This window comes from Dictyostelium discoideum (genome assembly GCF_000004695.1).
Source record: "Dictyostelium discoideum AX4 chromosome 4 chromosome, whole genome shotgun sequence".
Lineage (NCBI taxonomy): Eukaryota > Evosea > Eumycetozoa > Dictyosteliales > Dictyosteliaceae > Dictyostelium > Dictyostelium discoideum.
Genome location: NC_007090.3, coordinates 5,225,343 through 5,237,126, shown reverse-complemented (window position 1 = coordinate 5,237,126; position 11,784 = coordinate 5,225,343). Strand labels below are relative to the sequence as shown.

General features: G+C 22.6%; 7 protein-coding genes and 1 non-coding gene across 8 annotated transcripts; 5 read left to right on the top strand and 3 right to left on the bottom strand.

The window, feature by feature from the left end:
* Positions 1–275: 275 nt before the first annotated feature.
* lsm4 (LSM domain-containing protein) lies at positions 276–1,182 on the top strand (the record flags this gene model as incomplete). The annotated part of the gene is made up of 4 exons (XM_632304.1): positions 276–278; positions 399–440; positions 587–763; positions 871–1,182. 4 exons carry the CDS (start codon positions 276–278, stop codon positions 1,180–1,182), a joined length of 534 nt encoding a protein of 177 aa, XP_637396.1.
* A 465-nt stretch (positions 1,183–1,647) lies between these two features.
* Positions 1,648–4,342, top strand: athl1 (acid trehalase-like protein 1; the record flags this gene model as incomplete). Its single annotated transcript, XM_632303.2, has 4 exons — positions 1,648–1,650; positions 2,062–3,213; positions 3,286–3,964; positions 4,035–4,342. 4 exons carry the CDS (start codon positions 1,648–1,650, stop codon positions 4,340–4,342), a joined length of 2,142 nt encoding a protein of 713 aa, XP_637395.2.
* Positions 4,343–4,590: 248 nt separating this feature from the next.
* DDB_G0287051 (hypothetical protein) lies at positions 4,591–5,657 on the bottom strand (the record flags this gene model as incomplete). The annotated part of the gene is made up of 2 exons (XM_632302.1): positions 4,591–5,315; positions 5,606–5,657. The coding sequence occupies 2 exons, from the start codon at positions 5,655–5,657 to the stop codon at positions 4,591–4,593; spliced, it is 777 nt and encodes a 258-aa protein (XP_637394.1).
* A 1,375-nt stretch (positions 5,658–7,032) lies between these two features.
* On the top strand, positions 7,033–7,559 carry DDB_G0287049 (hypothetical protein; the record flags this gene model as incomplete). The annotated part of the gene is made up of 3 exons (XM_632301.1): positions 7,033–7,102; positions 7,148–7,254; positions 7,452–7,559. 3 exons carry the CDS (start codon positions 7,033–7,035, stop codon positions 7,557–7,559), a joined length of 285 nt encoding a protein of 94 aa, XP_637393.1.
* A 1,691-nt stretch (positions 7,560–9,250) lies between these two features.
* Positions 9,251–9,680, top strand: DDB_G0287047 (hypothetical protein; the record flags this gene model as incomplete). The annotated part of the gene is made up of 3 exons (XM_632300.1): positions 9,251–9,258; positions 9,340–9,379; positions 9,480–9,680. The coding sequence occupies 3 exons, from the start codon at positions 9,251–9,253 to the stop codon at positions 9,678–9,680; spliced, it is 249 nt and encodes an 82-aa protein (XP_637392.1).
* Positions 9,681–9,873: 193 nt separating this feature from the next.
* DDB_G0287045 (hypothetical protein) lies at positions 9,874–10,131 on the bottom strand (the record flags this gene model as incomplete). Its single annotated transcript, XM_632299.1, has 2 exons — positions 9,874–9,951; positions 10,072–10,131. The coding sequence occupies 2 exons, from the start codon at positions 10,129–10,131 to the stop codon at positions 9,874–9,876; spliced, it is 138 nt and encodes a 45-aa protein (XP_637391.1).
* Positions 10,132–10,185: 54 nt separating this feature from the next.
* tRNA-Leu-UAA-12 lies at positions 10,186–10,268 on the top strand. The gene has a single exon. It is a non-coding gene; the product is annotated as a tRNA-Leu (tRNA).
* A 320-nt stretch (positions 10,269–10,588) lies between these two features.
* DDB_G0287043 (hypothetical protein) lies at positions 10,589–11,756 on the bottom strand (the record flags this gene model as incomplete). Its single annotated transcript, XM_632298.1, has 2 exons — positions 10,589–11,230; positions 11,316–11,756. The coding sequence occupies 2 exons, from the start codon at positions 11,754–11,756 to the stop codon at positions 10,589–10,591; spliced, it is 1,083 nt and encodes a 360-aa protein (XP_637390.1).
* Between the last annotated feature and the right edge of the window lie 28 nt (positions 11,757–11,784).

The window sequence follows — 11,784 nt, the reverse complement described above, 5'->3', positions numbered from 1 at the left end:
TGATTATCTTAGATTATATTGGATTTTATTTGATTTGATTTAATATTATTTGATTTGATTTGGTTTGATATGATTTATCCATTTTTGGAATTTTGAACATCATACGATAATGAAGATCGAATTGAGGAAAAAAAAAAATAAAAAAAATAAAAAAAATTAAAAAATTAAAAATTTTGTTTTTTTTTTTTTTTAATTTTTTTTAATTTTTTTTCATTTCATTTGATTTCAAAAAAAAAAAAAAAAAAAGAAATAAACATTATTTCTTCAAATTAGCAATGGTAAATTATTCGATTTTGTTAATTCATTCATTTAAATATATATATATATATATACTATTAATTTTTTTTTAAAAATTTTACAATATTGTAATACTAATTTTTTATTATTATTTATATTAGTTACCACTTTCATTATTAAGAACAGGTCAAGGTCACCAAATTGTAAGTGTTAACACATCATAACTACTCTCTTTATATAATAATAAAAACCAAATCATATAAATATTGTCACCACTACCACCACTGCCACATCATCATTACTAACATTTTAAATTATTTATTAATTTATTATTACTTTTTTTATTCAGATGGTGGAACTTAAGAATGGCGAAACATATAATGGACTTTTAGTAAATTGCGATAATTGGATGAACATAAATTTAAAAAATGTTATTAGAACCTCAAAAGACTCTGATAAATTTTGGAAAATTCAATCATGTTATATTAGAGGAAATACAATTAAATACATATCGGTTCCTGATGAAGTATGTACATAACTTGTTCAATATTGAACAAAATCAATCAATAATATATAATAATAATTATTATGTGGGGATGATTATTTACTAACTTTTTTATAATGTTTGAATAGATTATAGATTTAGTAGCAGAAGAAGAACAAACTTTAAGAACTACATATCAACAAAGAAATGATAGTAATAGAGGTAGAGGTAGAGGTGATGGTTTCGCTGGTAGAGGTAGAGGTGATGCATCTGGTAGAGGTAGAGGTGATAATAGTTATAGAGGTGGTAGAGGTGGTGGTAATAATAATAGTGGTGGTGGCGACTCATCACCAGCAGGTAGAGGTAGAGGTGAATATAGAGGAAGTTCAAGAGGTGGTAGAGGAGATTTTAGAGGTAGTTCAAGAGGTGGTAGAGGTGGTAATAATAATTCAACCGCTTAAATATTTATCTATACACACTCACATAAAATCCATATAAAAAATGAAATAATATTTTAAAGAAACCAACTTTATACATTATACACACATACCCCTTCACAAATCAAACTACTCAATAACAACAACAACAACAACAACAACAACCACAGTAAATAGCACACTACACCTTTACCAAAATTATATCACTCTTTTTTTTTATTTTTTTTATTTATTTTTTTTCTTTAAAAAGTGATTATTATTTATTATAATAAAAGCAAAATAACAAATATATCATATAATCAAATCATTGTTTTGATTATATCATATCTAAATGTATAATAATATCAAATTAAATTTTTTTTTTTTATTTTCTTATTTTTTTTTTTTTTGTTTTTTTTCTCTTTTTTATTTTAATTGGTAAAAGTCCACTTGTAATAATAACACCATTTAATAATTATTAAAAAAAAAAAAAAAATAGTAATAATAGCAATGGTATTGGTGTTAGGATAATTTTGATTTCGCCCAAAAAATACCATTTACGAATAAATATTTTTTTTAAATTTTTTATAAAATCCCAAATTCCATTATCTTAATTTTAATTTATTTTTATTTTATTTTATTTTTTTTTTTTTTTCCTGGTTGAAAAAAAAAAAAAACCAATCAAAAAAAGTTGTTAAAAAGATTTTATTTTTTTTTTTTTTTTTATTGGTTACCAATAATCGGTTATTAATAAAATGAAAATAATATTATTATTAAATTATTTATTATAATTGTTTTAATATCTGTATGCTTTTTTTTTTTTTTAGGTGAAAGATAAAAAATAAAATTTAGTTTCAAATACTAATTCTTTTTTTTTTTTTTTTTTTTTTTTTTTTTTTTTTTTTTTTTTTTTTTTTTTTTCAGATTATTAATTCACAAGAATATTTACAACCACCACAATGGTGGAATGAAAGAGTTGAAGCAGGTAATTTATTATCAATTTCAAATGGTGAACAAGAACCAACTAATTATTTGATGACAAATGTTGGTAATGGATATGTTGCATTTGTAATTGGTGGTGAATCAATATATGTTGGTGGTGTGTATAATGGACCAGCTATAAATTTAGGAGATGCAAATAATTTACCATCTCATAGAGCAGGTATACCAAATTTTCAAAATATTGAAATCAGTAATGCTCAATTTCAATATGCAGGTTTAGATATAGAGAATGCAACCTATACTAGAGTTTATTCAATTCCATCATCACCAGGTACAATTGTTAAACAAATTTTTTATGCTCATCAAAAAATTAGAAATATTTTAGTACAAGAGATTGAAGTTGATAATAGTAATATTGAAACAGATGTCACATTACAATTGAGTGTTGTTGGTATTAATCTTACAGCAAATGTTGATTTCAATATTTTAAATTTAACAAATACTCAATTCACAGGTAATGATTATCAATTGTATAATCTTACTATTAAAGTGCCAGAAGTTAATTTTATGACATCAGTGGCCGTCACAACTACAACCATACCTCAATCAATTACAATTAAAAGTGGTGAGAAAAAGAAACATCATTATGTCACCTCATTTTTAACAAATATTGAAACAAATGATTATATCGAAGGTAGTTTAGATATTTATAAAACAACATTTCTTTTAGCTGATCAATTGATCAAGAGTCATTTAGATGAATGGAATAAAATTTGGATATCTGGTATTGAAGTTGGTGGAGATTCACATTTACAACAAGTTGTAAATTCCTCATTGTATTATTTATTTTCATCAATTAGAGATGATTGGTCATATGGTATGTCACCAGGTGGTTTAGCATCTGATGGTTATAATGGTCATTCATTTTGGGATACTGAAACTTGGATGCTTCCACCAATACTTTTATTAAATCCAAAACTTGTAAGAGATTGTCTTTTACAATATCGTATCAATAATTTACCAGGTGCTCATGAAAAAGCTTTAAGTTATAAATCAAATAATTATACTGGTTTTATGTTTCCATGGGAGAGTGCTTTCACTGGAATAGAAGTTTGTCCAACTTTTGCTCCAACTGTAAGTAATATATATATATTATATTTAAAATTTTATAAATTTATATTAATTATAAATTATAAATTTATATAGGGTATTTTAGAACAACATATAACAGCAGATATAGCATTAGCAATTAGACAATATTATTATTTAACAGGTGATTTAGATTGGTTAATTGATTTTGGTTATAAAGCACTTAAAGGTATTGCAGAATTTTGGGCAAGTAGAGTTGAATATGATCAATTAAATCAACAATATTCTATCAATACTATTATTCCACCAGATGAATATGCAGTTGGTGTTAATAATTCAGTTTATACAAATGTTGCTGTTAAAATGACATTTGAATGGGTAATTGAGGTAGCAACATTGATTAATGATACAGAGAATATTCCATTTGAACATTGGTCATCAATTGCAAATGGTTTAGTGATTTTATTTGATGAGGTTAATCAATGGCATCCAGAGTATCAAGGTTATAATGGTGAAACTATCAAACAAGCTGATGTGGTTTTATTAGGTTTCCCTTTAATGTATAATATGAGTAAAGAAGCTAGAAAGAATGATTTAATTTATTATGAAGCAGTTACAACAAATAGTGGTCCTGCAATGACTTATTCAATGCATACCGTTGCATGGTTAGAATTGGAAAGTCTTGAAAATGCAACTAAACAATGGTTTCGTTCTTATAATAATTGTAATAACTCTCCATTCTTAGTATGGACTGAAACTCCAACTGGTGGAGCTGTTAACTTTGCTACAGGAATGGGTAAGTAATAAATGTAAATACTATAGTATAAAAATTATAACATAAACTAATATATATTCATATATTTTAGGTGGATTCCTTCAAGGTCTTATGTTTGGTTATGGTGGAGTTAGAATTCATCAAGGCAATTTGGATTTCTATCCTCAATTACCAGAAGGTACAACAAGTCTTAAAATTAGATCAATGAATTATATAGGATCAACATTCAATGTTGGTTGGAATCAAACTACTATCACTTTTGAAATGTTAACATTTAATCCATCTGTTTATTTAACTTTATTATCAACCGAATATGATAATATTATTTTAAATACATTGGACCCAATTTATTTAACTTTTGGTAGTAAATTCCAAATTTATTTTAATAATAATAATTAAGAATAAAAAAAAAAATTAATAAAAATAAATTATTTTTGTTGTAAATGCCATTTTAGATTTATTTTTTTTTTTTTTTTTTTTTTTTTTTTTTTCTAATTTTATTTTTTTGTTTATTAAAACAATTAAATAAAATCAAAGAGAAACAAAAGGTTTTATTGTTGTTTTTTTTTAATTAATATTTTTTTACTTAAATCATTTGGGAAAATTATTATTCTTGAGATATATAAAAAAAATACAATAAAATAACATTATTGTAATGATTTAGAATACATATTAATACCATTGATATTGTAAAAATTTTCTTTTGGAAATTCTTTTGATTTTAAAACAAAACTTTGAATTAAATTAATTGCCGATTTTCTTTCGATTTTTACCCAATTTACATTACCTTCAATATCCCAAAATGAAAATATATAATTATCATTAAAATTTGTTGAAATGTGGAGAATTGGGTGCAAACCGTTTGATTTTCTTGTAATTGCAATTAATTCGGCAATTCCTTGAAATTCATTAATTGTAGATGTTGATTTAATTTCAAAACCAAGATAAACGTTATCAAACTCGAAATTTGAAGGATTTTTAACATAATCTAAATCCAATTTAAATCTTTTTTCAGGATTTCCTTTTCCATTAATTACTAATAAATAATCTCCTGAACCAGACAATTCTATATCACCAACTTGGCATTTTAAAGCAGTATGTTGATTTGAAATATTTGACAAGTACATATTTTCCATATCTTCAGTTTCTTGATCAATGATATAATGAAAATAATTATTGATATCCATTGTGGATTCATAGTATTTTTCATTTTCTTTCCATTCAAATACATTAAATGATTTTAATTCCATAAGTTGTTGTTGGGAAATTGATGGCTGATTAATTTTTTTGATTTTAAAATTATTGTCCAATCCCAATAACATTAATTCAGATTTACCAACTTTACTAATTATTATTTTTTCATCTACAATTGCTATTAATGAATATTCAGTAAAATAAATCCAGTTAATAAGTTATAAATAAATAAATAAAGAAGAAACAAATAAATATAATAATTGTAAAATAATACCTTTTTTAAAATAAATAAAATTATTTTCAAGTGTATCTAATCTAGAATTAAAATTATTTTCAAGTGTATTTAATCTAGAATTAAAATTATTTTCAAGTGCATTTAAATCTACATGTATTATTAATTGTGTTAATTTTAAATTAATATGATTTTTTAAAAATAAAAAAAAAAAAAAATGATAAATAAAAAATTACCTTTTGTAAGTTTATCCAATATTTCTTTGATATTTTTTAATTCTAAATTCATTTTATATAGTTTAATAATAAAAAATAATAATAATAATAATAATAATAATAATAATAATAATAAATATTAATAAAAATAATAATAATAATAATAATAATAATAATAATAATAATAATAATAATAGTAATAATAATAATAATAATAATAATAATAATAATAATAATAATAATAATAATAATAATAATAATAATAATAATAATAATAATAATAGTAAATAATATTAAAGAAAATGATATTAATAAAAATGAAATTAATTAAAATGATATAGATTAAAAAAAATAATTTATTTTTAAAAGTATTTATAATATAATAAAATGTGTGTTTACCATTTTCATTTTCCTGGTTTTTTGAACAATCATCACATATGTTTATTTCACTTAATACTAAATATCCATCGTCAATAAATTGTGAGGGAGGTTGAGGTGAGTTTACATTTGATATCATTCTTTCTAAATTTTATAGATGACGGGGACTTTTAAAATAAAAAAAATAATCATCAACACCTTTTATACACATTTAAAAAAAAATATAAAAAAGAAAAAATACATAATTCCAAATGAGAATTTGAGATTTTACCAAAAAAAGAATACAAAAACATTTTTTTAATAAAAAAAAAATAAAATTAAATAAAATAAAATAAAATAAAAAAAAATAAAATTTCCATCTGCTGTTGTAATATAATTATGTAATAATTAAATTGTTACAATAAAATTATGTTTTATCAAGATATTAAATTAGATACAATCTCGCTCACAAACTAGAATAATTTATGTTTATATAATTAGACTTTTCTCACCTAGGTGGGAAAAAGTCACGTGGTGAGTTTTAAATGTCGATTGAAAAACTCATAAACATAATTTTAAATCTCAAATATAAAAAGTAGAAATTTTCAACTATAAAACAACATAAATAATAAATTTTAGGATTATCGATAAAACATCAACTTATATATTTATTTATTTAATTTTATTATATTTTTCTATTAAAAGATTCTTAACCTAACATGAGCAAAAATTTAGGCGAGTATTTTAATTATTTATTTATTTTTATATTATTTATGTTAAATTATTGTGTTAATGTTCAACATGGTAGCTTCTCAAAGATTTAGAAAAATATAAATAACTAAAAGAATAAATATATAACTTGTAAATTACCTTTTTATTTTGTACTAATTTTATAAAAATAAATTTTTAAAAAAAAAAAAAAAAAAAAAACATCAACATGCCGTGTTGGCTCAGTTGATAGAGCGTAGGTCTCATAAGCCCAATAGTTCAATACCAAAGGGATCAACAAAGATTCTTTTGAGAGAACGGATCATAGTGAAGATTGAGTAAGTGGCAGCCCTATAGATGCTGATTTGGTAGAGATGAATAGTATGGAGACTGCTCTCGCTGAAGACAGATCTTGCAGAACACATCAGAACCTCAGATTATCAGGTCATAGTGGTAAATGGTAAGGATGTGGAAGTCAAACTTCAAATCATCAATCAGTGGTCCGAAAAACTACTGGATTGGATGAGTATCAAAGACCATCGTCTAACTTAACATGTCTCAGTGATAACGTGAATTTTCTCAAAGGTGATGGTGATCAACTTAAAGTATGTTATTGGCAGAACCTCAATTTAAAATCAAAAAGTGAAAAGTTGACAGATTAAGCAACTAATGTTAAATGTTAAAAAGCCAAAATCCATTAAAAACGTGAACAAGTTGTTGTCAAATTCATTAAAGATCCAACCATGGACCAAAGGTTTATTAGTGTGCTAATGGGTTTGGTTAATTCTCACTAAATGAATAGTACAATCCAGATTTAGAAAATCAATGTGGTAAACTATTGGTAGAATATTTAATAATTTCAAAGACTAAAGCATGGATTCCAGTTTCATCTTTAACTTCTTATGGTTAAAAAAAAATTTGGTAATTTTAATAAATTGGTGCAATCTGAAAACCAGTTGAAAGAGGGAGTGATAAAACATGGAATGATCATCATAATGTTTTAAGATTATTATCAGATTTTAATATTTTAAAAATTAAAATCTAAAGGTGGCGTGTTGTAATATAATTATGTAATAATTAAATTGTTACAATAAAATTATGTTTTATCAAGATATTAAATTAGATACAATCTCGCTCACAAACTAAAATAATTTATGTTTATATAATTAGACTTTTCTCACCTAGGTGGGAAAAAGCCACGTGGTGAGTTTTTAATGTCGATTTAAAAACTCATAAACATAATTTTTAATCTCAAATATAAAAAGTAAAAATTTTCAGCAATAAAAAAACATGCATAATAAATTTTAGGATTATCGATAAAACATCAACTTATTATATATTTATTTTTATATTATAAATGTTAAATTATTGTGTTAATGTTCAACAATCTGCCCCATTAATTTAATGGTTTTTTTGTTTTTTTAATTTTTGTTTATAAGAAAACCTTGTTATAAGCCTATGAAGTTCTTTTTTTTTAAAAAAAACCTTGCAATTAGCCCTTTCAGCCGTTTGGCCTTGTACATAGTCATTTAATTAGATCCATTTAAAAATAATATTCAACGAAATTTCAAACAAAGAAATAAACAAAAATATATTTATTTATATTTGTTTATATCTTTGTTTGAAATTTCATTGAAATAGAGATAAATAAAATTTCATTAAAAAAATAAATAAACGAAATTTCATTAAATAATAAATAATAAATAAATAAATAAATAAATAAATAAATAAATAAATAAATAAATAAAAAAACAAACAAATAATAAATAAATAAATTTAATTTAATTTTTAAAACATTTAATTCCTTTATTTTTGAAATTTTTTAATCTAAACTGAAATTTTTTTTTTTTTTTTTTTTTTTTTTCTAAAACCTAAAAACAAGGATTTATTAGTATATTATAATAAAGATTGTCCAAAAAACTTTTTTTTTAAGTGAATATTTATTACAAAAAATTATCATTTCAAATAATTCCTTTTTTTTAAAAAAAAAAAAAAACTTTTGAATAATTAAGAGACACCTAATCAAAAAAAAAACAAAAAAAAAAAACATAAAAATGATTTTTACCATATTTACAAAATAACCACAATAAATTAATTCCCATAAAAAATTGGAATTATTTATTTAATAATATTAATAAAAAAAAAGATTTTTTTTTTTCATAAAAAAAGAGGAGTAAAAGTCAATTTAAACAACACGTTTACAATCAGTTTTTATTTTTATTTTAATTGCCAAATTCACCAAAAAAAAATCTAATTTGAAAAGTGTTTTGGGTTAAAAATTAAATTTTTTTTTTTTTTTTAATATTTTGTGGAGAAAAATTAAAAAAAAAACCTCTTTTCTATTTTTTGTTTTTAAGAGAAGAACCAACTTACTTATCAAAATCACAATAAAAAATAATCCTTTCTTATAATGCACATAAAAAAAGAAGATTGTTTGAATTTTAATTATTTATTTTAATCTTGATTATTTTTTTTTTCTCAAAAAAAAAAAAGTATTTAAATTAATTTTTTTTTTTTTTTTTTATTAAATAATTAAAAATTAAATAATTATAATTTTCTTACATCTTAATTTTCTAAATAAATTAAAAAATTAAATAAAAAATGGCTGGGTAATATAAAGATAAAAAAAATTTTCATTTTTAATTGATATTGTATCTAATAAATAACCTAAAATTATTATTATTATTTAGACCATGGACTTTACAACCAGGACAATCTCAAGGATCAATTGTAAATTTTATTAAATTTTATAATATATTTATTTCATTTTAAAATCCTAACCTTTTATTAATTATTTTTTTTATTTTTTTATTTTTTTATATATTTTTAGCCAACATGGGCTACAAAACCAACAGTTGTTAATTGTGAAGTTGATGGGGGTGGTGTTGGTACAATTCAAATGCAAGCCGGTGTCTCACCAGCTGAACAGGATACATTTAATGACTTTGCCGAATATGACCGTAGTTTTGGAGGATTTGAATTAACCTTAACAAACAAAGGCTCAACTGTTTTGACTTGCAATACTGTTTAATATTTTTACTATCCATCTTTGGAAAATTCCTGAAATATTAAATTTTAAAATATATAAAAACAATAGAAAATATAAAAAACAAAAAAAAAAAAATTGCAATAAATAAAAAAAATTAAGTTAAACTCAAATTGAATTGAAATTATGCTTTTTTTTTGAATCACATTTTTGAATTAAAACATAATTTTTTACATAATTATTTAAATTCCTCATCCTCTTCATCACCATCTTCCATTTCATAATAAACTCCATCTTCTTTACCGTCATATGAATTCTAAATCTTCATTTTCCACATCTCGAGTAACCATGATTTCTTCTTTGTCTTGTTCTTGATTGATAACATAATCTTCATTCTCTTTTAAAGTAATTTTTTCATCACTTGAGTTATCATTACCTTATTTATCATTTTCCTTTTATCTGTTTTAACATTTTCTTCTGCTTTGACAAACTTCATTTATTTCAATTCAAACCAACGAGTTTTGCTAATAAAAATTATGATTCATCCAAAGCAAGGGTAGGAAAGTCTGGTTAAATCCGTGTGACTTAAGATCTCATCCATTCGGTTCGCGAGTTCGAATCTCGCCTCTTGCAATGACTTTTTAAAAAAATACCCATAGAACCAAGGTTCGATTCTTGATTAACTAGGCCCACCATTTCTTAAACAAAACTGCACTCAACATGAAAGATTATAAACATTATAAACATCTGTTATTTCTAAATCTAGATCTCTCCTATAATTAATATCTTAAGTGTAAGTCTAAACACTTTTTAATCAATACAAAAAAAAAAAAAAAAAAAAATGGAAGAAGATAATTAATATTCAAATATAAAAAAGATGATAATGGAAAAATAAAATAAAAAAATATTTATAGTTTGCACAGAATCAATCAAAATTGATTAATTAATTTATTTTATTTATTGTTATTATTACCCAACAATCCTTTCATCATATTACCAAAACCACCGTTAATACCACCACTACCACCACCACCTAAACCAAAAGCACCAAGTAAACCTTGGATTGATGATTTTGGAGGTGGTGGTAATGATTTAGGAATATCATTTAAAGGTAAATTTAATAATTTTTTAATACCATCAACATGAAGTGCACCAACGACAACAACGATTGTATTTGCCTTCGATTGTTTTATGGAACGAGTAATATGACGTTCTCTACCAATACATAATGCTTCATAAGTTTTTGGTAACTCTTTTTCAAAGATTGATCTTACTTCATTCAAAGTTTTATTATTTAATATTCTTTTATATTCAACTTCAATCTCTTTCTCTGTTGCACCATCTTTCATCATTATATGAACTAAAGGTGACATTAATTGATTAAGTCTTTCCATATCTGGTGAAATACCATTAGATTTCGAGAAAAATTCACTTGGAGCTGCATGTAATAATTTATTGATTGTAATATTTGAATCAACATCACCTAATATAATTTCACAACCTAAATTCTCCGCTTCTTTAATTGCAAAATAAAATTCTAATCCTGGAATTAATCCAAATGTTTTCATTGTATTTTGAAATTTTTTAAAATTTTTCTATAAATTAAAATAATGTGTAAGAATTATTTGAATAAATAAATAAAAAAATTAATTTAATATATATATTTAAATAAACACATACAATTAATACTCCAGCAAATGGAGATGATTGACCTCCAAAAAGGTTTCCAAATAACATTTGTAAAAATGAATCATCTTCATTTGATTGTGTTTTATAAGTACTTAAATCTTTATTATGAATATCATTACGAATTTTATTGAATCTTGAATCATCCAATTCTAATACTAAAGCATCTGGTTTAACATCTCTTATAAACTTTTGAACTTGAGTTGCACTATCTCTTGATGTATGAACACTACCAATCATGAAAATATCTTTATTTGATTGTAAATCTCTATGAAAATAAATTGGTAAATCATTAATTTCTGTTGATATTCCATTATTATTATTATTATTATTTTGTGAACCACTACAATAACTTCTATTTATAAATAATTTTAAATTCTTATCTATATTATTATTATTATTAATGAAACCTTTTTTTAAAACTCTTGATATCATTTTAAACTTTTTTTATTTATATATATAT